Source organism: Lycium ferocissimum, chromosome 5, assembly GCF_029784015.1.
Source record: "Lycium ferocissimum isolate CSIRO_LF1 chromosome 5, AGI_CSIRO_Lferr_CH_V1, whole genome shotgun sequence".
Classification (NCBI taxonomy): domain Eukaryota; kingdom Viridiplantae; phylum Streptophyta; class Magnoliopsida; order Solanales; family Solanaceae; genus Lycium; species Lycium ferocissimum.
The window spans coordinates 7408145-7435837 of NC_081346.1; the positions used below are offsets into that span (position 1 = coordinate 7408145).

Below are 27693 nucleotides of genomic sequence, written 5' to 3' on the forward strand. Positions count from 1 at the left end.
GTGTTAATTTTTATGAGGAAGTAAATCACACATTAACCCCAATACCTCAAGAGCATTGTTGGACAAGACTTGGATTCAGAGTTTCAAAATTTACAAGCCAAAAACCCTTATAGCGGTTCAGGTAGAGTCGGTGGACAACAAATTTAATTGACGGAACAACACCATTTCCGTTGGGCCGCCAATTTCAAAACACGCCGGACTTGGGTGAATTTCTTGCAATTTATTTCTCCCACGAAATCGACACGTAAGTTCCTAATCCTTCTCCAATCTCGCAATAGAGAAAATCCTAGTGCACTTGCTTCTTGTATGTGATTTTACGACCTAACTTCTTTGATGTCTCTACAATGTGATGGTGAACTCAACATGGTTCAAATAGTTCTCACTTTTTTTTTTCTGTATATTTACGTCAATAGTAGGAGAAAGAAAAAAAAGCAAGGCAAGAAAAGACTAACGTTTAAGTAAATTAGCAAATCTTTCTAGTTATTTCAGATAAGGGGTTTCAGTCCCGCCTACAACATTTAGTATCAATAACAACAACATCATACATATTGTATTCTCACCAGTGGGGTCTGGGGAGGGTAGAGTATCCTTAACCTAACTCGTGGAGATAGAGAGGCCGTTTCCGAAAGACCCTCGGCTCAAGTAACACATAACAAGGCGGTTTGAAAAAAGACAATACAGGTATAGCAAATACAGAGAAAGTGTAACACATCATTCAGAGCAAAATAATGCGATAACTGAAGCACAAGACATCGTTTAGTATCAATAGTTTAAAATACATGTTTACATGTAAATTGCATCGCGTAAACAAGTTTTTGATTTTCCGGCCTATAGTGTTTAGTGTTATCTATGGGAAATAACCTCTCTACCTTCACAAGGTAGGGGTAAGGTCGCTAGACCCCACTATTGGGATTACATTGGGTATGTTGTTGTTATAGTGTTTTGTGTTAGAGAGTGTTTGGATTGGCTTTTTAAAAATAGCTTATAAGCTAAAAGCTAAAAGACATAAGTTGGGAATACCAAACTTTTGGCTTTTAGCTTATTTTTGTAATTTTTTTGGACCTAAAAATAAGTGCTTAAAAGCATTTTTTATCTTTCCCAAACACCACAAAAAGTAGAAAAAGAGCTTAAAATCCAAAAAGCACTTAGAATAAGCCAATCTAAACACCCTCTTAGTGTATTTATGAACAGTATGTTGATTTTACCAGGTAGTAGTTTTATGTCTTTGTTATCTACTAATCCAGGTTAGTTATTCTAGAGAGGCTATAGTTTCGCTATTTGCAAAGACATTCTGAATTACGAGATTTGACCACTTGAAATGGTAACTAAGAAATTTGCTTTTGATTCTACTGCCTCTTCTTACGAGTGAGCTCTGATGGAAATTTGTTTGGTTTCCCTCTCTTTGAAATAGGGGTTTTAAAAAATTGAGTTGACATTTATTATTGGTTTCTTATCATGTTGATCTTTTGATTTTCTTAACATAGGGTTTACACTACCTTATGAGTCCTATGATGTGTTGTTCTGCAGTCAATTAGTATATTTTTCAACTGTGGTCCTTGATTTGTTGGCCTCACTTTGCTGGTATTTTTTCCTGTCTTTTTTTGCATGACAGCCATAGAATCGCTACTTCTGAGTATTTCATTGAATGGTTTTATGGCATTCTGATTGAAATTTTATTGCATAAAACCATGCTTATTCTCTGCCTGAAAACGTTGTTTTATTACCATACGTTCAACCCCCCCCCCGCGCCTACAGCAACAGGGGATTTGCCTTCTGGATCGAGCTCGTCGCACGGGGCTTGCCTAGTGCGGGTTATCTCTCCTGTGTGGTTTGCGGCTTATTGCATAGGAGCAGGGTTTACCCTGTGCGCACCCGAAGGGTAGCGGCTGCGGGTTTCCTTCTCATCAAAAAAGTGCACCTAAGTAGGCGTAGGCGGGGCAAATGGGTGGTTGGGTCGAGTTTGTGCGGGTTAAAAATGGGTCACAACCAAACCCGCCCATATTTATGTGAGTAAAAAACGGGTTGGGTGACTAATGTGTTGAATAAAAAACATGTTGACCCACTTTATACATATATGAGAAATCATTTTATTTTTAGTGAAGAATATATCACCCAATAAGAGATGTAAGAACTATATTGATCATAGAAAAACTTGGAAAATGAATTTATGTCAAAAGCGGTTGCAATAACTAAAAATTCACTTTTGGAATTGTAAAGGGTACATTTTAATTTAAGATCAAAATACTCTTTCCAGCATCAGAGTTACTCTTATACCTAAAGCCAATTTGCACTGGACATACATAACCGATGGATACAAAGAATAAGCAGTTTTATGATATCTACTATCTATAATATCTTCAGAAAATATTTTTATAAACAATTTGAACTACGTAAAAGATTATGGAACTTGTTGGACCAACATAAACAAGTAGAAGTAGAAACTGGTAAACACTCATGATGACTATTTTATATTCTTTATAGAAAAAAGGGAACAATATAATCATCCTACAAGGGTCAAGATTTCAGAGATGTTCAAAAGCTTCCTGCGTAAATGAAATATCACTTGGGCCAGCAGTGGGAAACTAAAACAAATTTGAAACTGCATTCAACCCGTGTTCAACCTGCATTCAATCCGTTTTTATCGATTTTATTGCGGGTTGAAGATGGGTTAGCCATATGGGTGGGATTAGAATATGGGCGAGTTGGGCGGGTCAAGAAAATATGGGTGAAAATTGCCACCACAAGGGTCTGTAGCCTGGACGTGGCATGAAACCATGGAAAACTAAGGGTCAAATCCCAGTGAAGGAAAAAAAAAAAATAGGTGATTTCTTTTTTCCTTCCTATCTAGCTAAGCCTTAGTGAGGAAATTTTTGGTACCTGTGTTAGTGGAAGGTAGGAGGTATACGGTCGGGTAGTCGAGATGCGCTAAGCTGTTGACAAAAAAAAAAGTATATTAAGGGGTAAAATCATCCGCAATTTTGTAATACCATTCTGTTAAATAGTTGCTTAATTTGCTTCTGCTGTTATAATACTCCCTCTGTCCTGTCCATTTTTACTTGTCCAGTTTGGAAAACCAAGATATAATTTACTATTTCATACATGTTTTATCCTTACTATTAGTTATTGGGTTGCAAACTTCAATGAATTGTTTTTTTTTTTTTTGAAACTGGTAACTTTTTCTATATTTCATATGTAGCAAACAGTACTTAGGTAGTACTGAAACCGTATTTACAAGAAAGTCTAACTTTTACTGCCCTCTCTTTATATTGTATCTAAAACATCAATTATATTGACAGTATCATTAGAGTAGATCTGATTGCACCAAAAACACAACAGCAAAATAAAGCTTAGCTTGATCTTCTGCACCCCATTCTCCACATTCTCAAAACATCTGGAGTTTCTCTCCTTCCAAATTGTCCACCAAATGCAAGCAGGGATAATTCTCCATCTAGTCCTGTCCTTTGCCTGTAAGCCTGTTTCCTCCCAGCTTTTAAGAGCATCTGTAACCTTCCCAGGCATGGTCCAGGAAATGCCTTTGAGATTAAGAATAATTCTCCATAGATGAGCTGTTATCTTACAGTGAAGGAAAAGATGGTTAATTGTCTCTGATGTTTCCTCACACAAAAAGCATCTGGAACATAAAATGAAACCTCTTTTCATCAAATTATCTTGTGTAAGAGCTGCTTCTTTAGCCAGTAGCCACACAAAACAGGCAACTTTGTGAGGAATTTTTGTTTTCCAGATGTGTTTCCAAGGCCAGTTGGCTATCTGCTGATTGGAATGATTCATCAACTTGTAAGCTGCATTAACTTTGAATAAACCCTTACTGCTGCCTTGCCACCATAATACATCTTCACCTGTCTGTAGTCCACTAAACTGCTCTAGTGTACTAAAGAATTCAACCACTCTTTGCACTTCCCAGTCATTGATATGTCTTCTAAAAGTGATGTTCCATCCTTGAGGTGTCCACATCTCTGCTATAGTCCTTTGCTGGTTTAGAACTATATTGAAGATATCTGGGAAGACCACATCTAATCTGCCAACTTCATGCCAATTGTCCTTCCAAAAGCTAGTTTTACTCCCATCAAACACTTTGATCTTGGAATTATCCCTCAACTCACTCCACAGTGTTCTAATGGATCTCCATAGGCTAACCCCAAATGGTGTAGTGACCTCCTTAGTCATCCATTTGTCTTCCTGTTCATACTTTGCTTTAATAATATTCCCCCAAAGGAGTTGATTCTCGTTGGTGAACTTCCACAACCATTTCATTCTAAGAGCTTCACTCTGAATCTTCAAGTTCTTGATCCCTAACCCTCCAAGATTCTTGCCAAAAGTGATTGCTTTCCACTTAACCAAGTGGTAACCTTTCTTTTCTTTGTTCCCATGCCATAAAAAATTCCTCCTGATGCTATCCAACCTATTGATGACCCCTGTTGGGATGGGGAACAAGGACATCATGTATGTTGGAAGTGCATCAAGTACGAGTTGATAAGAGTCAATCTGCCACCCATAGACAGATATTGGGTCTTCCACCTGGCCAATTTCTTTTCACACTTCTCAATGACATTGTTCCAAATTTCTACTGACTTAGATTTGGCTCCTAAAGGCATTCCAAGATATATTGTTGGTAAGGTGCCTACTTCACCACCCAGAACAGCAGCTAACAGGTCCATGTTTGCAACTTCATTAATAGGGTAAAGGAAACTTTTCCTCCAGTTGATATGCAAGCCAGATATTCCTTCAAAAAGAACCAGAATCACCCTAAGATATCTCAATTGATCCTCTTCAGCATCACAGAATATGAGAGTATCATCAGCATATTGTAAATGAGTCACCTCTAATCTGTCATTGCCAATTCTAGCTACATCAAAGCCTTTTATCCATCCATTCAGATTGGCTGTTTTAATCATATTATTGAGGCCTTCCATAGCAATCACAAACAGAAAAGGTGATAAAGGGTCACCTTGCCTGAGTCCCCTTTGTGCTTTGAAAAACCCCGCTGGAGAGCCATTTATAAGGACTGAAAAGCTAGCAGTAGAGATGCAGAATTTAATCCAGTGTATCCATTTTTGACCAAAACCCATCCTTTCTAGCAAGCTAAGAAGGAAACTCCAATTAACATGGTCATAAGCCTTTTCAATATCAAGTTTGCACAAGATACCAGGTTTCTTTTGTTTCAACCTAGAGTCAACTGCTTCATTAGCTACGAGGACAGCATCCATGATCTGTCTACCTTTAATGAAAGCCATTTGTTGAGAATCCACCAATTTTGAGATCACTCCTTTTAATCTCTCTATCAAAACTTTGGAGAACAATTTGTAGATGCTACCTATCAAGCTGATAGGCCTGAAATCCCTTAGTTCCTTAGCACCTTTCTTCTTAGGAATGAGAGCAATAAATGTTGCATTGAAGCTTCTTTCAAAGACTTCTTTGTCATAGAAGTTTTGAAAAGCATTCATGATGTCCTGCTTCACTATGTCCCAACACTTGATGAAGAACCCCATAGTAAAGCCATCCGGCCCAGGTGCTTTATCTATTGCACACAACTTCAAACACCTTAGCACTTCACTCTCATCAAAGCTACCTTGTAGAGAATCCTTATCCTCCTCAGTCTTATCTGGGCAATTGTCATAATGGCATGTAGGTCTCCACTGAGTAGTTTCTTTGTACAGTTTCTGATAGTAATCAATAATTTCCTCTTCTATTCTAGCTGGCTCCTCTGTTAATTCTCCTTGGATCATCAGTTGGTGAATATTGTTGAATCTTTTATGTGCATTTGCCACTTTGTGAAAAAACTTTGTGTTCCTGTCACCTTCTTTCAACCATAAGGCCCTAGATTTTTGTCTCCTTGAGATTTCCTGATTTTTTATCAACTCCTCGTACTCCATGAACAGTGCTGCCTTCTTTACAGTTTCTTCCTCTGTTAAAACTCTGTCTCCCAGCACCTCATCCAGTTCTGCCATTTGGCTTAACAGATTCTTCCTTTGATGACCCAGATTTCCTGTCTCACTTCTGCTCCAGTCCTTGAGTTTTGATTTGAGAGCTTTTAATTTACAAGCCAGTACATAGTCAGGCATGCCTGAAAAACTGAAAGAGCTCCACCATTCTTGGACTCTGTCATTGAAACCAGTTTTTCCTAGCCACCAGTTCTCAAACTTGAAATAGTTTTTGCTCCTGTTCCACGTGCCCCCCTCTAAAGCTAGTGGAATGTGATCAGATGCTAATCTTTGTAGGGGAATCTGTTTTATATTACTAAAACTGTCATCCCACTCCTCAGAAATCAGGAACCGATCAATTTTGGAAGCTCTATCTTGATTATCCCCTTTGAACCATGTGTAGTTACCATCTTCTAATTGTAGATCAATTAAGTTCATGTCTTCAATGAAATCAGAAAATTCCACCATACTCCTTGTTCTTCTCCTACAATTTCTTTTTTCTGAGATGAATCTGGCGACATTAAAGTCTCCACAAACAGCCCAAGGCCCTTCCATCAATCCCCGGACTGCACCAACCTCGTCCCACACTGTCCTTCTTTCGATGTAGTTATTTGGAGCATAGACCCCAGTTATATGACATGAAAAGTTCTGAAGTTGTGCTTCAAACTTGCACGTCAAAGTATAGCTGCCAATTTCCAAAACTTCCCCCTTCTAGCTTCTGCAATCCCACATCATCATGATACCCCCTCTAGTGCCACTAGCCTCCAAGTAAGCAAATTTGATCCATCTTCCTCCCCACACTTGTTTGACAATATCTCTAATGTCCCCCTCTAGTTTAGTCTCCTGGAGGCATATGATATCTGCCTTCCAGTCAACTACCAAACTCTGCACAATTCTCCTTTTATCCCTGTCATTCAATCCCCTCACATTCCAAGAAACTATTTTGAACTGCATGGATCCAAGTTAAGTATCTTGCTCCCCTTACTCCTTTCCCCCTTGCTCTTGAATTTAACATCAAAAGTAAGTAGACCTTTTAATTCTTGTGCCCCTTTGAATCTTGTCTTCTTGCACACACTGTCAGACTCCATCCTTCTAGCTTGTCTGCAACTATCTACTTGTAACAACAATTCCAAGGCCTCCTCTTCATGCCCCTGGAAATCTGCCCCTAGTAATTTGCCCAGTTTGATCATATTTTGTTGAACCCAAACTGATGTCTCCCTTTCTTTGTCATGAATGGCTTGTTGTTGCTGAATGAGAAGAGGTTCAGCCTCTTCTACTTCCCAATTTTCTATAGCTGTGATTGAATTTTGTTGGGCTAATTCCATAGTTTGATCTCCCATATCCCTGCTCTCATCTTCTCTTTCCTCCAAAGATTCTGTTACCCCATTTAAACCTTGAGAAGTTTCCCCAAAACCAGCCTCTGTTGTTATTGCAGTTATCTCTGCATTATTTACTTGATATTCTGCACTTTGAAGCTTTGCAGGCTCCGGCTTTTGAATGGAATAAGGTTCCAGTACTTCAACAAAGTGATCGCTGAAGAGATGTTGTGAATTGAGGCCTTGTAAGTCATTAAAAATGACTTGGCCTGCAAAGTCTGGCCCAAAATATTTATTAAAAGCTGCCTCCTTATTGGGCTCAACCTGCTGGCCCACTTCTGTTATTTCATTTAAGTCAACCACATGCTCCTCACGTGCATATGTTTTCAAAAAAACCTCAGCAGTAGAAGAAGTACCACCCACGTGGTCTCTGACTTTGAAATCCCTGTAACAAGGGGATTTTTGTACTTCAACGCAGTTGGTAACCCTATTCGCCTGATGGGTAAAAGCAATAACTGGTTCTTGCTCTGTTTCTTCTTCTCCGATGCCTCCTTTTGCTAATTCCGGTGATAATTCGTATCTTGTCTTGCTTTCCGGCCAGATTGGAATGTGGTGAGTGATTCCATTACGAGTTATGGACACCTCTCTTGGCATATTCCTCCCATCGTTCCTTACCAGAATTCTGGCCCATTTTAGATGATTCTTCAGCTCTGTTTCTTCTTCTGTTGCCATCCATCCTCCACACAACTCCGCTATTTCTTTAAAAATTTTCTGCGACCACAGATGAAGAGAAATTCCAACCGCTTTAATCCAGGGTTCCTTGATTTCAACAGAGTTTGAAATACTCCCCGCCATAGGATTCCACCATTCTAATTGCAACCAGAGCTTTTTCCAAAACCATTGCCCTTGAATGGTCCTCTCCGCCATGTATCTATTAGGGAATTCGAATAAGAACAAATCCCCGTACATCTCATAGATGTTCATCCCAAAAACATTTTTCCAAGTTGAAGTTGACCACCTTCTTATATCGGCAAGTGTGGGTCTTTCCTTAGCCTCTTCTCCAAAACACCCCACTAAACATCTCTTCAGAAGCCCTTTCTCTTGTCCTTCAGCTGCTTCAGAGATGACAATGTTTCCACTGTTACTAGTCACCTCTGCTTTACGAAGACTCTTAGTCTGCCATTTACTATTTTGTACAGCCTTCGCATACGGGTAGTTGGCCTCAGTTAATCTCGGGGGAGCAGCCAATGCTACTTTTTTGGAGCATTTAATATAGTTGTTGATCTTAAATGCTATCTCATTCCAACCTGCATTCAAGACTGGTTCAGGAATAATAAGTACTGATCTTCCTCCACCATTCAAGGACAGAATGCTCATGTATCTCCCATGCTCATTAAATTTCCTTGTGCAAAAGTGCTCTGAGTCCTGCTCTGAGAATTTCCATCTCCTAACCACTCTTTTCTGGTCCTTTGAAGCCTCTGTAAGAGTAAAGCAAATCCATTCCATGATCTTGCTGCTGATGGTTGATCTCCTCATCATTTTGCGACTTCTCTCCACCCATTCATACCATTCTGAGTTGCTGGCAGACCACCTGGTGATATCAAAAGATTTGAACCCAGCGTTAAAATAAATCCTGTTCTCCCCCATTCCAAAATCTGGAGAGAGAAGCTAAGAAAGAAGAGGGGAGCAACCACAGAAGGTGAGTCCCTGAGAAAAGAAGAGGAGAATGAGAGGAGAAGAAAGAGAAGAAAGAGAAGAAAAAGAGGTATCTCCGGTGGAAGAATACCGGAGAAAGAGAGATTCTCCCTCCTAGAGGGAAGGAGAGAGAAGAGTCTCGAAAAGAGTGCCTGAGAGCATTTTTTCTAAAGAAATAAAAATGAGTTTTTGGCTGCATAACTTTTTTTTGAATTCTAAACTTCAATGAATGTTATTGGCTGCATAACTTTTAAAGTATGTTTGATTGATTTCAATCATTAAATGACTTGGTAATAATTAGGGGTGATATAGTAAAATTGCCATTTTATTTAGGGATGGTACAACACGGGATTTGCCTTCTGGGTCTAGCTCATCGCATCAATACATGCCAAGTAAAAATGGACGGAGGGGGTACCATTATGTTACATAGTTGTTTAATTTGCTTCTAACTAAATGTGTGGCTTAAGTCACAATGTCAGGGAACATAGTTGTCCCCTTTTCTGGACATTGGAAATTATAAAATATAGTAGTTACTTTTAAGAAAAGTTAGTTATAAAAAAATATTAAACTGGTTTTGGCTTCTCTGTGTTTAAGGATATAACGTGTGCAAAAGGTCCCGTCTTTGACAACAAAAACTTCTCTGCCTGTCAACAGAAACGGAAAATGAAGAAGAAGGTTTTAAGTTAGTTCTTTGGGTCCAAAATACAGGAAGCAATTTAGGGGGAATTTTAGTTTCCACAAGTACGGGTCATACTCATGGTAGACAAACTGGCTTTGCATATTAAATTTGATTTCTAGCGTAGGTTTCTATTTATTTTGTGTACTGATATGTGGTTTAACTGTTATTTCTTTCAAAGTGGGTCCAATGCATAGCATAGTGTGTTAAAAGAATCATGATATTATCAGTACAAACTGAACGGTGTCATTGATATATTTTGTCAAGTCTTCATTCATCTCTATTTCAATTCTGCAAAGTATTTGATTTACTATTTTAGATTTCAATGACTCAGAAGAATTGACTAATAATGATTATTTAGAAAGATAAAAAGCTTATTGGTTTGTATAAAACATAATCAACTGTGGACATATGTAATGAACCATTTGCTAGATTTGTGTAATGGAGGGGTAGCAACTCTAGCAATGTTGATGCGAAGATGCATATTAAATCTAACTTCCACTGTTGTGTATCTGCTGTTTAATGCAGTAAAAGATGGGGACCGAATTGAGGACATGGGTTTCAGACAAATTGATGTCTCTTCTGGGGTACTCACAATCCACAGTTGTCTCATATGTTCTTAATCTTGGTAAGTCTTCTTCTTATATTTTAATAAACAATTGGCCTGGCAACATTGTTCATAATATCATTTTCATGCAGCTAAGAAAGCTTCATCAGCTGCCAATCTAACAACTCAGCTTGTAGATGATATGGGTATGTCGTCCTCCAATGAAACAAGAGTGTTTGCTCAAGAAATATTTTCCAGAGTTGAGCGCAAGACGACAGGGCCAAATGTTAGTTTCTCTTGCAATTTCAGTTATTTCACAGGGTTGGACTAGCCAGAACTCTTTTGGTAAAACGTTAGCTTTATCTTGTAACACTTGGTGCTTCTTGTTGCACCAGCTGTATTTACAACAAGAAAGGGAGGCTGCAATGTTGGCGAGGAAGCAAAAGACATACACACTTTTGGAGGCTGATGACGATGATGAGAATATTGGCGTAGAAATTAATTCTGTTCCCTCTCAGACTAGGAAAGAGGATTCCCGTAAAAAGAAGTTTAGGAGGAGGGTTGAAACCCACGGAGACGAAGATGATGAGGCATAGTGCTTATACTCTTCTTCTTCTTGATAGAATTCAGTTTTATTTCTGATGGTAAGCTGCTGTAGTAGTAAATCTTGTATTAACAGGTTGCTTTGTTTTGATTGAATATGACGGTGCAGGTAGTGAGGGATGAGGAGGATGAAAGAAGGGTTAGGAGACGAACTTCCCAAGACCAAGGTGACAGTGACAACTCTGAGGTACAGGTTATGGTGTATTGTTTTTGACTTTTTTGCCTGTTCACCTTCTCCGTACTCAGAACTCCCGATCCACTTGATGTTAACTTCATGTTTTGCGGTTGCAGTCAGAAGAAGAAATACTTCGGGACCAAAGAGAGAGGGAGGAGTTGGAACAACATCTCAGAGAGCGAGATGCTGCAGGGACTAGAAAGGTGAGCAATTTTAACATTGTTAGAACCTCTGTGTGGTTAGATACGAGGCGGCGCTCCTATGATTTGAATTTGCTGTCAGGTTTGTTTAGGTGGAGAGGAATTTTCAAGTATTTTTTGTTGCGAAAGTTGTATTCATCAGTACCAAGGTGATACTGGCTGTAAGATAATTACAAAAAGGCCTAGAATCTTACAAGGAATCAAAAGAATCTTGAAGTGATTCTGCATCTACTACCTGATTCTCCTTACACCAGAATTGGTTTAAGTTATTGGTAAATCTATCTATAGTTCAACCGTTTTAGAGTTGTAAAATTGAAGCGTGGATGCACTCTCGACATTTAGGGATTGGTCCCTTACAATTTAATTCATCTCAGGCTAACATTTGTGAGGATTCACCATTACACTTAGCCCACCGCAACCCTTGTCCTTTTTCCGGGCTTGGGACCGGCGATGTGAGCTAGCTCACGATGGTGGAGTTGAGCATCTGAAACCGCCAATTGTAGATAAAGTTTTTTTATGTGAATGTCTTTACTGCTTTAGTTGCTTTTAATTTTAAACTGTAAAACTGGGGCACATATTCACTAGGATTATATGTGTTTTATTTGCTTTCATATTCATCATCTTTAATGGGTTGCCAGTCTGAGCATCACATGCTTTGATTGTTTTTCTTTTAATTGTATCTTTGCAGTACCTTCTTGGTACTAGTCTTAGTAAAATATTTCATCTTATCAACAAAAAAAGAAAAAGAAAAGGAAGAAGCTTTAATTGTGTTTTTGCGTTGATATAGCTATTTCTTTGAAGGCCTCTCTTGATTAGTTGGACTTTTCATTTTGAAGGTGGTAAAATGGAAGCACGTATGCGCCGTGATTTCTGTGTTATTTTACTAGCATATACATCATTGTGATAGGTTTTAGTTGGAATATCACACACCTACTTGTGATTCTGCTTTTGACATATTTATTAAACTTCTTGTTCAAATCATCTGATATGATTTTCATCCTGTGTCCATTAATGAAGATCAAACTTCTCTGTTGTATGCCAAATTTATTTTTTCATTTATCTTTGTTCTAATGCTGTATTTTGTCTTCAATAACAGTTGGCAGAGCCAAAATTATCAAGGAAGGAGGAAGGTACTTTAGTGTAGATACAATTCTTGCTGTATATTTATGTGTTTATTTTTTTCTGTTCTTCAGTAGAAAGAAATAGCAGTTTATGCAAATGAACTCATACACAAATAAATGACAGAAGAGGCAATCAGGAGGTCTGATGCATTGGAGAGAGATGACATTGGATCTTTAAGGTTAGTCACTATACAATCTGGTTCAGTATTCTATTATTATCTTGTGTCTCACAAAAAATATTCTCGCTTTAGTAACCACATAAATCCATCCTTAACTTGGAATACCTCTTTTTTGGTTCTTTTACAGTTTTACTTGTCTATTTTATTCAAAGTATGTAATTGAAGTGTGTTTGAGTAACTAACCATAAAAAATGAAAAGAAGAAAAAAAGAAAAGGGAGGTAGAATAAATAGGTCTGTAGTTCCAATGTTGTCAGTCTAGGCCCTAAGGAAAACATGAATTTACTGATTGATAGATATGATGGCAAGGGATTTGAATTGGAGCCTTTTGACTTTCTTGGCTTAGAGTTTGGATGTCATTTTTTCGGTTATTTGAGTATTTCACTCTTAAAAAGGACAAACAATAGTTAGATCTGCAGTGCGATAGAAGTTAAATTTCAATTCAGGCTTATCTGCTGTTTGATAAAAGATGATTTGACAAGTATGTACAGATTAATATCACAGTTTGGCCAAAGTCATTTTTCAAATCATCCTGACTGTCTAGTTTTCATCAGAGGTATAAATGGAACAATAAGTTCTTTTAATATGGAATACGTCTGTCTGAATATTTTAATACTTCTTTCATTCTAAAGAAGTTAAAGAAGACGCCATGGCGTCGTTCTTCAAACAGCTTTTCTTTCTTTTTATCTTCTGAAGTCGACAACTTGTGGCGTTTCATCTATTGTCCTTTATTCTTACTTCATAAAAAAATAAAGAATTGTTTCATCTTCTGTCCTTTTTAATTCCCATGAATCGTTGAACTTCAATATATGAGAGTCCATATTTGAATTTTCCAATGCTTCAGGTGGGGGTTTTGCCCTCAGTGTGACCTGTGCCAGACAACACCAGTTCATGACAATCCCATCTCCTCTTACTTAAGTTCTTGCATTTCAGAGTTGAGAGGAGAGATAGTACTAGGGACAGAAAAGGACACATTGTAGTGTTTTGTACTAGAGAAATATGTTCCTTTTCATCCATTCTAGGGTCGATTAGGGATGCAGTTGAGAAGCACTCGGTGTTAATGCTTAACAAGGTCTTGTTGAAATAGTCTGACATTTTGTTGTTGATCGAATAACTCTCTCGCATATGACATTTTCTTAGGGAATCGCGTTCCACAGTTACGTTCACTATTTTTTTTCTGTGTTTGTTATTCTTTACCCCTTTGTGAAGAATGGGAGAAATATGATACAAATATACTTCAACAATTTGTTTCGGCAATCTCACAATATCTTCCTGAGCTTTGAATAATATCACTCATCAATCCTTGTGATTTTGGACATTGAGCGCTTCATTTGGCATTCTAACATAATTTACAAACTCTCATCCCAATTTCATTGTGATCCAGGAAAGTTTCAAGACAAGAATATTTGAAGAAAAGGGAGCAGAAGAAGCTAGAGGAACTCCGGTATTTAGATGATTGTACATTATAATTTACACCATCACTTATTATAAGGAAGTAAATTACATTGTCCTATATGATATAATCTAAAATTATTTCATTCTGGTTATTGGTCAATGTATAACCATATTTGTGGTATTCCAGAGATGATTTAGAGGATGAACAATACTTGTTTGAGGGAGTGAAGCTAACAGAAGCAGAGCAACGTGAACTAAGGCAAGGAAATACACTTCCCCCCTTGTTTTGATTCTTATTCTGGAACTATTCTTAATTTGAGATCTGTTTTTACTGATTTCTTCTTGCAATTGATTCTATAGTGAACTCACTCCGTGGAACTTGTACATTTCAAGACTTATTTCTTGCTACTAAGAGATAGCATGACATGTAGAGCATCTACTGTTTTGATATTGAATCCTAAAGTGCCTTGTATTTGTCATTCTCTTCTAGTAGCTTATATATGGATGGGTTGTACATGCTTATCATTCCTGCTTCATTGGAAGCCCTAATTCTAGTTAACGTGAACTCATGAAGTCATCTAGGGTTTCTCATCAGTTGCCTTTTTGTTATGAACTCGATTTTATCTCACTACTTGTTCAATGCTTGTGATAATATATACAAATTCCTGCGGTTATTCAGAGTGATAAAATTTCATCATTCCGTTATCATATGAAGATTCTGATGAGTACTCAGTGAATTCTTGTGAACATGGAGTTAGTGCCTTTCTGCATCTGCCTTTTCTGGTTTTTTGGTCTAACATTCTCTTAAATAGACTCTGGTCTAATGAAGATTGCTTTGTATATGCATATGCTGTTGTTTAATCAGGACCTATATTTTTGCAGGTATAAGAAGGAAATATATGAACTAGTTAAGAAGCAAACAGAAGATACTGGTGACATGGACGAGGTAATTTATGTTCTGAATATTTATCGCTTCCATGAACATGTTTCGTTCTCATCCGTTCCTTTTATTGTCTCCGCCATTCATTGCTTTGATTTCTTGTTTGTCATATTTTCTGGTATCCCCGTCGCTTTCCCTCCCCCACAAACATACATACAAAAAGCAAAAACGAAAAACGAGGAATAGCAGTTTCCATTTGTCTATTGTTCGCTATGAGTTATTTATTGCTTTGATAAAATAAAGTACATCTGGGTACTTCTCACCAAAGGATGAGCGTTCCTTGCGCTAATCTTCCTTTTATGAAAGACTCTCCTTTTTGTTTTACCCCCTAAGGATATTATTTCCTTATATATTCTCTTAAGGCTTGAGAATGATTTTGTACAGTTGAGGAATAGCTTTTTATCCCTTATTGCTTTTTGATGCACCCACGAGGCTCTTATATGTGTAGATAATTTAATGTAATTTATACAATGCACCCACGTGGTTCTTATCTGGATAGATGATTTAATTTCATTTGTGGAAAATGATATCTTTTTGTAAGGTTTTCTACTTTTTAATATACTAATTATTTACAGGTGTTTTTTGCCCTTCGTAAATAAATATTATTACTTCAAAAAATAAACTTCTCTTAAGACTTGAGTGCAGTTCAATTCAGAACATAAATGAAAATGCTTAAGTTCTGGATTTGTTGTGTGAGTTATATTTTTCCTTTCATAGTTCAAATATTGGATGATTGTACCTTGTCTCGAAGTCCTCCTTAGAAGTATCAAGAATTGGAAAAGAAAACCTCAAATATTGTTTTCGCTCTTTCCTTTTCTGAATATACTATAGGATGTTGGTTGGGGGCGCATGGTAATCTGGATTTTAACAATTAGTGGAAGCTTATAAGTTCAATTCCATTCAGAAAGTGAAGTGGAATTGTATTGTATCTTTCTACTTTTGGTGTAAGGAACATTGTATAGAAGATGTAGAGGAGATTTTTCAGTTTTTAGGATCCTTGTAATCTACTGTTTTCTGTTTTCTTCCTTTCTTTTGTCTCCTTTTGGTGGTTGCCGGCATTGCCCTAAATGTCGAGGAATGCAACAGTATCAATTTCAAAAAAGAAAAAAACAATTAGTGGAAGCTTATATTATTATTTATACTTGTTTTATTTTCTTATCCAATTTTTAATTACCGAATTATTCGTAAGATGGGTCTAAATCATTGGTGGTGGCAGAGCTAGGAATTTCAGTTAGGGAATTTAAAAAAATGTAAAAGTTGTCACACTTAAGATATGAACCTATGTCAAGGGATTCAAGAGTTTATATATATATATATATATAAATTGTTTTGATCTTAGTTGTACAGGATAATTTTTCAGCAAAGGGATTCAGTTGACCCCCTTCACAAAAGGTTGCTATGTCCCTAATCTTGGCAAGGTGAATTTGATGCTTTGTTACTTGTGCCACCAATCTGAAGAACATGTGGACCAATTTTAAAAGTATTTGAATAATGATTATAAAAAGTTGATTCCGGGAGACGAAATTTGAACTCTATGCCTTATTCCAGCTTATGTCAGTTTTCATATGAGGATTCCTTATGGTTGCTTTTGTTTTGAATACAGTATAGGATACCTGATGCATACGATCTTGAAGGTGGTGTAAATCAGGAAAAGAGATTTTCGGTGGCTTCACAGCGATACCGGTTAGTTATATTGACAAAGATAGTTATAACAGTTGCTCTAGCATACAGAGTTGTGCAAAAGTGTATGTTTCTTAGAGAGTCAATTTTTATTACTTAAGAAGTTTATATGGTCTTCTATCTTGTTTTGAAATTTCAAGGGATCCAAATGCTGCTGAAAAGATGAACCCTTTTGCTGAACAAGAAGCATGGGAGGAACATCAGATTGGTAATCTCTAATTCACCTAACTCAAAGGTTTTATGAACTTATAACTTATAAGTTTTCGAGTCTCTAAATTTGGAATCATCGCAACACAGGGAAGGCGACACTTAAATTTGGGTCAAAAGATAGAAAGTCAAGATCTGAGGACTATCAGTAAGTTCTAGCTTCCTGATTCTCTCTCTCTCTGTCTCCCCCCTCCTTTCCCATGTACGTGTACAATGTACATGCATAAAGGATGGTATGGAAGAATTGGCTTCTGTGCTTTACAGATAGTGCATTTTGCTTTATCGAGGATCTGAAGGGTAACATGTTTTCCACCTAAATCTTATTATTTAAAACCCATGAACTACTGTGGTGCAGATATGTTTTTGAAGACCAAATTGAGTTCATAAAGGCAGCAGTAATGGATGGTGTTAATGTATGCCTGCTTATTCAACCCTGTCGACATGTTGTTATGCTAAATCTTCTCTTGCTAGTTTCTTGATCATTGGTTAAAGATTATCTTTGGTTTGCTAGGTTGACCAAGAGCCTTCCACTGAGTCAATAGAGAAAACTATGGCCAAATCAGCTTTTGAAAAACTCCAGGTATTGATTTATCAGCATCATGCTGTGCAATAGAATCAGCACTTATGGTTTTCCACCATCTTGTTTTATAGTTAACTCATATGCGCAAGACTGCTAACATCGGTGAATTTCGTTTGTATATATATATATTTTTTTTGAACTTCGTTTGTATAATATCTTGTATGAGTACGATATCAGTATCACTGCTTTGTAAATCAAAACGTGGATGAAGAAGATTGGTGTAAGTGTAGATATGGATAAAATGGAATGCACAAGGGCTTCTGCGTCTAACTAAAAAGGGACATATAGGCCTAACAACAACATACTACAGCAACTAGTGCTGGTCTCTCCTTTCCTTCCTGCTTAAACCGTTTCTTATCTCTTTGGCTTTTTTTTTTTTTTTTTTTTAAATCGGCCTTGCAGAGTCTTTCGTTTTCTTTTACTATGATGTTAGATTAAGTGATCATGAAATTTATGCTTTCTTTGGATTTATTTCATAGAATTTATCATGGACTGTCCTTATAAAAAATATATATATCCTGAACTGTATCATCTCCGCAGCTACTTATTCACTAAAAAGAGGTCCTGTAATTACGTATCTTTTTCTTAAAGAAAAAGCACAAATTTACTCTATGTATGAGTGTGTATTATATGTATAGCCCATTTGAGAGTTCGCGCAGTTTTTTTTTTTTTTTTTTTTTTTCGTGCTTTGCAAGGTGGGAGTTACTAAGGGATTGCATTACCACATTGAGTGAGATTTTTTATATTGCCAAAATGGTGATTCTCTTCGTAGAATTCGGTGGATGGAAATTGATTACGAAGGTCTGCATCTATAAAGTACTGCCTTATCTGCTAGAATCCTTTGCGTTTGCTCTCTGGCTTTTGCACATTATTGTGACCTCTTAGTTTTCATTGAGATCAATTTTGCTAGATTGACCACGGGTTGCACCTTCCTATTTTTAATGGTTGATTTGTTGAAACTCATTTATACTAATCGTCTTTCATGGACACCTTTTTAGGAGGATAGGAAGACACTACCAATGTATCCCTACCGGGAAGATTTGCTCCAAGCTATTAATGATCATCAGGTTAGGTTGGTTGCATCTGTTTTTACTTTTCTTTGGGGTTCTGAGGCTAGTTATGATGCCATTTCTACCTAGTTTGTTGTGTGGACACTATAAAAAATGGGTGCTTGCTGCAGGTTCTTGTTATTGTTGGAGAAACGGGCTCCGGGAAGACCACCCAGATACCACAGTATCTGCATGAGGCGGGATATACCAAACGTGGGAAGGTATGGACCTCTCTTATATAGAGTATATGCCACCCTCCCAAAAATAAAAAGGATGTTTTCTGTTTTTAGGGGCGGGGACTGTTTTCTGAGATAGCATTAACTAGCTTACAAAGGGATGTGTTGGAATTGAAAGAGAACGTCACATAATTAGTATATGCTTCCTTACAACTCCTATTTGATAGGTATGTATGGATTATTCACATAAGCACCAAGAAAGTGGTTCTAGGAGTCCAAGAAGTCCACCATGTAGATAAAATCATTTACACTTATTAAGTTACCCCAATGAAGCAATTTTTTTTAAGCGTCTAAAGTCAACATAGCGTATTGCTTTTGTATTCAACTCAAATCATCTGTTGTTTCTCTTTCTGGACATCGAGAGTAATCAGAAAGGTGTCCTCCAGAAAGTTCTTATATGCTTCCTGACTCTTTATTCCTGGCCGCTATAATTTGACGTCTTTTGTATTGCCCATGGAACTAGTTGTGATTTTCTTGGTAGTGATCTTATTTCAAGGCAATGCTATCTCCTTTACGTTGAAGCCATTCAACGCCTGTTCTTAGCGATGTAGAAATGTGATCAGATATATTGTCTATAGGTGCTGAAACTAATATTTGCTTCTCATAGATTGGATGTACTCAACCTCGTCGAGTTGCTGCAATGAGTGTTGCTGCACGTGTTTCTCAAGAAATGGGTGTCAAACTTGGCCATGAGGTATGCTCTAAATGATATGTTTGCCGCTCGCTCTTTTTTAGCGAATATGTTAAAGCTGTCTTATTCAAATGATATTTGCACCTTAAAACTTGGAGGAATATTTTGTCAATCTTTACATCAGTTGACCAATAAGTAATGATTAAATCCATCACATTCAGGTTGGCTACTCTATTCGGTTTGAAGACTGTACCTCTGAGAAAACGATTCTGAAATATATGACTGACGGGATGCTGCTGCGAGAATTCCTTGGTGAGCCAGACCTAGCAAGCTATAGGTTTGTGCTGTAGTAAATGATCTTATTGTTATCCTTACCTAACTCTCAAACCTTTTGATCTCTCTAAACAAGTGCCTGGCTTTTCAGTGTCATCATGGTCGACGAGGCACATGAAAGAACACTTTCAACGGACATTTTGTTTGGCTTGGTTAAGGCAAGTTTTCCCTAGTTTAAAGTCTTTTTTTTAATTGAGTAGCCCAGAGATCTTAATATGATTGCTAACTCTTCGTAATAATTGGGAGTTACCCTTTGTTTAGAAACTGGGAAGCAGCCAAATTGCGAATTCCTTCCTTGTTTGTTTGTCTAAGAAGGTGTAAATACAATTATACAGAAGTCTTGTTATTGAATTCGTCCTAATTTTCACTACATTTCAGGAAGAGAAACGTGGAGGAACTTTAATTAAAAAACTTTTCGTAGAAAGGCTTTTACACGGGGCTCTCCAAAATTCTCACTTTGATGCTCAAGGATTTTTTCTCAATCATTCTCATACTTACTTTTAAAGGAAACAGGCAGCAGAAACTGTTTCTGTTATTTTTCCTTCCCTAGTTTCCAAACAAATGATTAACAATTTTATGGTCGCTGGTGGGGTTTTATGGATTAGTGAACTGGGATGGAGTGTAACAAATTTGCATTAGTCTCTTTGTCCTTCAATTGCAACCCTAATGAGGTGTGAAACTGCATCCCCATGGTCTTCTTGTTGCTAACAATCTACTTTCTTTATCATAGGATATTGCTCGATTTCGGCCTGATCTGAAGTTGCTAATATCAAGTGCTACTCTAGATGCAGAGAAGTTCAGTGATTATTTTGACTGTGCTCCAATTTTTAAAATTCCTGGAAGGCGGTTTCCAGTTGAGATACACTATACGAAAGCTCCCGAGGCCGATTATTTGGACGCAGCAGTTGTTACCGCTCTTCAGATCCATGTAACTCAACCACCGGGTGATGGTGACATATTAATCTTTTTGACTGGGCAGGAGGAGATTGAAACAGCAGAGGAGATCATTAAGCACCGGATAAAGGGTCTGGGGACAAAAATTGCTGAGCTGATAATTTGCCCAATATATGCGAACCTGCCAACAGAATTACAAGCCAAGATATTTGAGCCCACTCCTGAAGGGGCTCGTAAGGTTGTCCTGGCTACAAATATTGCTGAAACATCATTGACAATTGATGGGATTAAATATGTTATTGATCCGGGATTTTCTAAGATGAAGTCTTACAACCCTCGGACTGGAATGGAGTCATTACTGGTCACTCCTATATCAAAGGCGTCTGCGAACCAACGTGCTGGTCGATCTGGAAGAACAGGTCCTGGAAAGTGCTTTCGGTTATACACTGCATATAATTACATGAATGATTTGGATGATAACACAGTTCCTGAAATACAAAGGACCAACCTTGCAAATGTTGTGCTCTCTCTCAAGAGCCTTGGGATTCATGACTTGCTGAATTTTGACTTCATGGACCCCCCACCAGCAGAAGCTCTACTGAAAGCACTGGAATTGCTCTTTGCCCTTAGTGCGCTTAACAAGCTTGGCGAGTTGACTAAAGTTGGTAGAAGAATGGCTGAGTTTCCTCTAGATCCCATGCTGTCCAAGATGATTGTTGCCTCTGACAAGTACAAGTGCTCTGATGAAATAATAAGTATTGCCGCAATGCTTTCTGTGGGGAATTCAATCTTTTATCGTCCAAAGGACAAACAAGTCCACGCGGATAATGCTCGGATGAATTTTCATGTGGGCAATGTGGGAGATCATATCGCTCTGCTAAAGGTTTGTTGCTTAATGATAATAACCTGTTATCGGACGATCATATTCCTGGTTAGTATAGATTTCTGTAGCCGCATGATATTTTTTTTGCATATCTGCTTCACATTGATATCTTTCCTTGGTCAATCCTGCCTCCAAAGTACATCCACATATAGACAAAGTAGAAACAAGTGCATATGGCAGACTTGCCTTCAAGAGGTAGTTTTCTGCGGTCGGAGGTAGGCATGACAAAAAAATTTGAGTTGAAAGGTAAACCAGAATAAAGAAATATCTTATATGATCAGGTGAAAATAAGTGCTACCGTGTAGGTGTATGTTTCTTTTGGTGTGGGGGTGAGGGTACATCTGTAGGATGTTAAGGAAAACACGATGTCTTTATTGAAATTCAAAATAATTGCTATGTCATGAGAATACACTATCGTTATTTAGTTACTTGAAAACTTAGCTTGCTGCCTTTATATGAACAAAAGAAAATACAATAGTGCTGCTTGGGTGCATGTTAGAAAAGGTAATCTTCTTTATCTACTGTTGTTTTCCAGGTCTACAGTTCCTGGAAGGAAACAAACTTTGCAACCCAGTGGTGCTATGAAAATTACATCCAGGTTAGTATGAAGTTCTTGTTTTACGCTGAGATAGTTTCTTCTTTTTCTTCTTGGAAAGGAGACACCAAATAACTGAATAAAATGCATGCAGGTTACTATCATATTTTTGTTCTAAGCTTAGGTAGCTGTCTTCTTTTCCTTGTTGGAGGAAGCCATCTAGCCCGATAAAATGCATATTGAGCTACTCCCTCCGTCCCATTTTATATGAAGGTGTTTGACTTGGCATGGAGTTTAAAAATTAAAGGAAGACTTTTGAAATTTGTGGTCTAAAACAAACCATAGAAATTTTTGTGGCTAGAAATCATTTGAATAAAGGTAAAAAGGTGAATTTAAAGCTGAATTTTTAGTAAATATAGTTTGGGACGGACTAAAAAGAAAAGAGTGTCATATAAATTGGGACGGAGGGAGTATGACTTATGATTCTGGTGGTTCAAAATATTTTAGGGATACCATGTTTTGTTTGAAAATTCACCAGTGTCATTAGAAGACAATTTCATCTACGGGGCTTTGACTAAAAAGGGCATACAGTATTTTTCAATTCTTTAGATTTTATAATAATGGATTGAGACAGGCTTGAATGGAGCGACACAGACAATGAGGATTCTTATAGCAAACTCCGACTTGCTTGGGACTTGTGCATATTTGTTATTGTTATTGTTATTGTTGTATCATAAACATGGCTACCGGAAGGAACTGTCGGACTGCAGCTTTTATACAAAGGGGGTTTGGGGAAGGGATTGTAACTTTAAAGTATGACTGAAGTTGGTTCATCATTGTTACCTATAATGTCTAATGAAACCGTTTTAACTTTCCAGGTTAGGAGCATGAAGAGAGCTAGGGATATCCGAGATCAATTGGAAGGCCTGCTGGAAAGGGTGGAAATTGCGTTGACTTCAAATGAAAATGACTATGAAGCTATAAAGAAGGCCATAACATCAGGATTTTTCCCCCACTCTGCAAAACTACAAAAGAATGGATCTTATCGAACTATTAAACACCCCCAGACAGTTAACATTCACCCCAGCTCAGGTTTATCACAGGTAAAGGATTTTGTTTACTAAGAGAGAGAAGAAATAGAAAGAGAAGATGTTGCAAGTTATGGCTAACGACCATTTTTAGTTAGCTTCATCACTTTACTTCACCCAAGATTTGGTATTCTTGTTGGCAACTTAACAGTTGAGATGCTAATACAATTTAAAAGTTAGTGATTGTAGATCCCAATAACTAAAAAGTGTAGCATGCCTGAATCGACCACCTATTGAGCTTATTTGGTAGCACATTCATGGTTCCTTCTTAGGATAAACTAGTCTTCGGATGATCATACCTGAGAACTGATAATTCTGTGTTGTTCGGCTAATTATGACTCAATCTATCAACGAGGTCTTATCTCCCCCATCCCTCCCACTTCAATCGTTCTAGTTCGTTTTTGATGAGGTAAATAGTTCTATTAATAATTGATAATGGAAAAGCTACTGTATAAAAGCAATACTAAAAGCCAGAGAATCTACAACGTAATGTGATCCTCTACGATAACATCGAATCTTCTTGACAGATTGGGATGTCATGTTCACCAAGAACTGGGATCGAATTTACATACTTGTACACTACCCCGGGTGCTTCAGGTTGTCTTCCTCCTTTCAAATTTTCAGCTGGGGAGTGCTTCTTTCATTGTACCCTTCATCACGCACTGCTAACCATCTCAAAATCTCACACCACAAACGAGTTAGGTGGTCCACATTTCACGTAAACATTTGCGCTGACATATGCAATTTGTCTTTTCTTGAATGCCCAAAATAGTGCCTCCTTCGTCGACAAGTAAAAGAGTTGCCCTGGCATCAAGACTAGTAAGTGTAGAAAACTCGATTGTCCCCCACCAACAGCCTTATGATTATATGGTTTTATTGAAAGCAATCCATCTCTTACCCCCCTCATCTCCAAGAGTTGATTCTGCTTCCACCCCCTATGATGAAGGTTATGTTATTGATGAAGTCTTCCTACCCTTTCACATTATTCCTCCAAAGTCCGTACCTAAAAGGGACTGATTTTTTTGGTCATCCATTCCTCTTCAAAAAATTTGTACTTTTCAGCTATCACCTCCCTCCATAGAGCGTGCTTTTGAAGCTTGAACCTCCATAACTTTTTTTTTTTTTTTTTTTTTTTGGATAAGCCCTTGCTGAAAACTCGTAGATATTTCACCCTAAGATACTTCTGTTTCTTTGGAGACGTAACGTCCTCCCCATTAAGTGGGAACTTCCTAGTCCCATTTACCGAATTCTGTAGGAAATTCCTCAACCTTCCTAATTTACCTATGCATCGATTCGTGAAGCACTTGACAAAGTGTTTTTAATTAATATTTGGTTCCCCATTGGACATGTACTTCTTTTGTTATTATGCCGGTTTCTTCTTAACTCTCAACCACCAAGATTCATGCTACTTGGTCTTTATTGGAAGCGCCCAAGGGTAGGCCGAGATAAGATATCGGAAGAGTTCCAACCTTGCAATGGAACACTTGTGCTTAATTTTCAATATTGTTCACTTCATCCCATCAAAATGATCTACACTTCATGAGGTGATCATGAGACCTGACACTGCCTAGATCCAAATAAGACCTAGCTAAGGTAATTTGTCTGGTTTATGTCTGCATCACATGAAACTTAAGCGTCTATGAACAAGAGATCCAAAAGCCTCTCTATGTGAAGCTCTTCAAGTAACCACCTTAAATGTAACTCTATACATCACTTTACTCAACACTTCCATTAATAGGATGAATGACATGGGGGGAGAATGGGTCCTCCTGTTTCAAGCCTCTCCAGCTCCAACGAATTCATACAAGCTGCTATTCACTAGGATCAAGTATTTGACCTTTAATATGCGGAACTTGATCTATGTTCTCCTCGTATCTGGAGTCCATCTTCATATTAAGAAGTCCAAGAACTTCCAATCACATTACTATAGGTCTTCTCAGCGTTTACTTTGCACTAGTTTCTTGGCACTCCCTTCTTCCTTCTAGGTCGATCACTTCGTTTGCAACCAAAGCCGTGTCTGGGATTTTCTTCTTTTCATCGAACTTATCCTGAGAGATGGACACTCTCTTGTTCAACAACTTATTATCTTGTTGATGCTATCACTAAACTTATTGGCATGTAGTCATCGATGTATGTTGCTCCCTTATCTTCCCATGTGATAGTTATAAAGGATGTATTGAGGCTTCTTTCAAATTTTCGAGTCTCCTAAAATGCAATAATGGTCTCCATACCCTGTCCTTTGATTGTATGCTAATGCTGTTGGTAGAAATGCAAGGTGAATCCATACGGCCTCGGTGTCTTGTTACTTGCACAACTCTTTACTGCCTTCACCACGTCTTCCTCATCTCACTTTCCAACTATACTCCCCCTTTATCTTCTCCTATATGATTGAACATTAGCCCCCCCAACTTAGCTCTCCAGCTCATCTTCTCTTTATACAACAAATATTTGTAGAATAGCTCTATCACGCTGCTTAATTCCTCGTCTATCTCATATACCCCTTCACCCACTTCCGCCGACTCTATGAAGTTTAGCCTCTTGTTTGACACTGCTACCTATAATTGAGTCGATTCCCAATCACAAAGCACTCGATTTTTATCTCCCACTTGTCTCTTAAGTTATTTCCAACGTAACCAGCTCCTTATTCTCCTCTTCCTTCCTTTCTTTTTCCCTCACCCCTTTCGCCTTTTCAACTTCTCCCTTCTGTGGTAATACTTGAGAGCTGGTAATTGTGTGTTTTGTTAGTTAATTATGAGCGGCTCAACCAGCCAATGAAGTCTTATCTTCCCCGGCCCTCCCATTTCAATCCCTCCGTGCTTTCAAATCCTTGCTCATATTTGTTGGCTAGACATGTAATGTGACCTTGATGATAATAGTAACTTCATGAAAATCATTGCTCTTTCGCGCTTGCACGTTGTAGGTTCTTCCCAGATGGGTTGTTTACCATGAGCTGGTCCTGACGACTAAGGAGTACATGCGACAGGTTAGTCCGTCAGTTTTTCTCTTTCTTTTTTGTTTCTTATTAGGGTTATTAGTGCTTTAGCTGTATTGATTCACAGAGATTGTAATGGGGGGTTGTCCTGGCAGGTTACTGAACTCAAACCAGAATGGCTTGTAGAAATAGCTCCTCACTACTATCAGTTGAAAGATGTTGAAGACTGTAAGTGCTCTTACTCTCTTTTATGGTCGGGGGTGTTTTTGTTTGTTATTTTCAGTTTCTGTTGGTGTGGCTGCTTTATTGGTTCCTCACGGCACACTATTAAGACTACCCTCCCATCTCATGTTGAGGGACCTGCAATCCAACCTGGACGTTGGGTTTAAGCAAGGGACTAGTTGGGGTCGTCTTTGTTTTCAATAAAATATTTGTTGTTTCCATTGGAGTTCTAAGACTGCACTTGTTCAAATAACAATTTTTTTTTTTTTTACAAAAGTAAATGAAATATCTTGTGACACTTAGAACCTCCAGAGTTGGATCCAATGAGCCTTGCTGAACTAGAGAGTCATCCGATGGAGTCATAGTCCTTGGAAATTTAAAATGCTTATGTGCTTGGTGCATATTAGTGATTAAAATATTCAAAGGATAATTGTTGAAAATTTAAATACTTATCAGCGGTATCCTCTTGATGCATTAGGACCAAAATTTTTAATGTTGAGGCAATTAAAATTATCATATTTTTTGGAGGTTTGGCAGTTGAATTTCCTTTAAGAAAAATATGATTCCGTTGTCCCATTTGTTCTATTCAAATAACCTACTATTGTTGCTCGGTGTTTTTATGCCTTATGCAGCTAGCTCAAAGAAAATGCCTCGAGGCAGTGGCCGTGCATCTTAGGATCAACCCCTTTCTTCTTTTGCAAAGAGCGGTGTCAAGAGAGAAAAATATGATTCCGTTGTCCCATTTGTTCTATTCAAATAACCTACTATTGTTGCTCGGTGTTTTTATGCCTTATGCAGCTAGCTCAAAGAAAATGCCTCGAGGCAGTGGCCGTGCATCTTAGGATCAACCCCTTTCTTCTTTTGCAAAGAGCGGTGTCAAGAGAGTGGCTTATGCTAAGACTTGGAAATTTGCCCATTGTACTGCTCGGCACAAGGATTCTGCTAACAGAGAAAGTCCATGGACATTAACTGATACGATTAGATAGCTGTATATACGATTATGTAGATGCTTCATATATATTTTTTTTTCATTTTTGTAGATTTACGGCTGTAATTCTCTGTATGTGCCTCTTTCTGGTTACAGTAAGTTGCACGGGGGAAGCAAAACTGTCTAATTAATGAGCTGCACCCCCTTTTAGTGATTGATACTTGGTGAAGAAAATACCATGAGTTTGGTTTGATTTTGAGTTGACCAAAGAGAATACTGGTAATTAATGAAGAAAACTATTCCTGTTATGCGCTACTTTAAACAAGATTATATGTATCTTTTCCCGTGTAAGCATCACATTGGAGTTATGGAATAGATTATACGAGGTGTGCAAGTATTTGATTGTAATGCAGTCATATTACAGGAGTGTAAGAACCAGACATCCTTTCTCCTTTTCCCCACTAACGAGTTTCAGTTGCCCCTTTTCTGTTTTCAATACGTCAATGGGCGCCGGTTCTCCTCCTCCATGAAGACACAGAGTGTTCATAGGCGACATTCGTAATAACCAGAACAAAGAACATGAAACTCGTGTTGATGCAGAGCTGGGCAGTAGTTGTAATTGCTCTAAGAACGAAAAGGTCCCATTTTTGCAATTCCCAACTCTCTTCACTATGTATACAAGTGCCATGAGCTTTTGGGTTAATATTTGTA

The 27693-nt window shown here is 37.9% G+C and overlaps 1 protein-coding gene across 2 annotated transcripts; it reads left to right on the forward strand.

Moving 5' to 3' along the window:
* LOC132055738 (pre-mRNA-splicing factor ATP-dependent RNA helicase DEAH1-like) lies at positions 1-26784 on the forward strand. Of its 2 annotated transcripts, XM_059447699.1 has the most exons (27): positions 1-244; positions 10155-10254; positions 10326-10459; positions 10569-10763; positions 10886-10963; positions 11068-11154; positions 12248-12281; positions 12397-12451; positions 13834-13893; positions 14032-14103; positions 14727-14790; positions 16388-16467; positions 16605-16672; positions 16762-16819; positions 17027-17084; positions 17183-17251; positions 18250-18318; positions 18432-18521; positions 19144-19230; positions 19389-19504; positions 19592-19658; positions 20231-21277; positions 21813-21875; positions 22691-22915; positions 25821-25883; positions 25988-26060; positions 26687-26784. In XM_059447699.1, exons 2-27 carry the CDS (start codon positions 10161-10163, stop codon positions 26728-26730), a joined length of 3150 nt encoding a protein of 1049 aa, XP_059303682.1. In that variant the 5' UTR covers positions 1-244; positions 10155-10160; the 3' UTR covers positions 26731-26784. The 2 variants fall into 2 exon arrangements, with proteins under 2 accessions (XP_059303682.1, XP_059303683.1); XM_059447700.1 differs by lacking the exons at positions 1-244; positions 10155-10254; positions 10326-10459 and having other exon boundaries at positions 10680-10817.
* Positions 26785-27693: the final 909 nt, after the last annotated feature.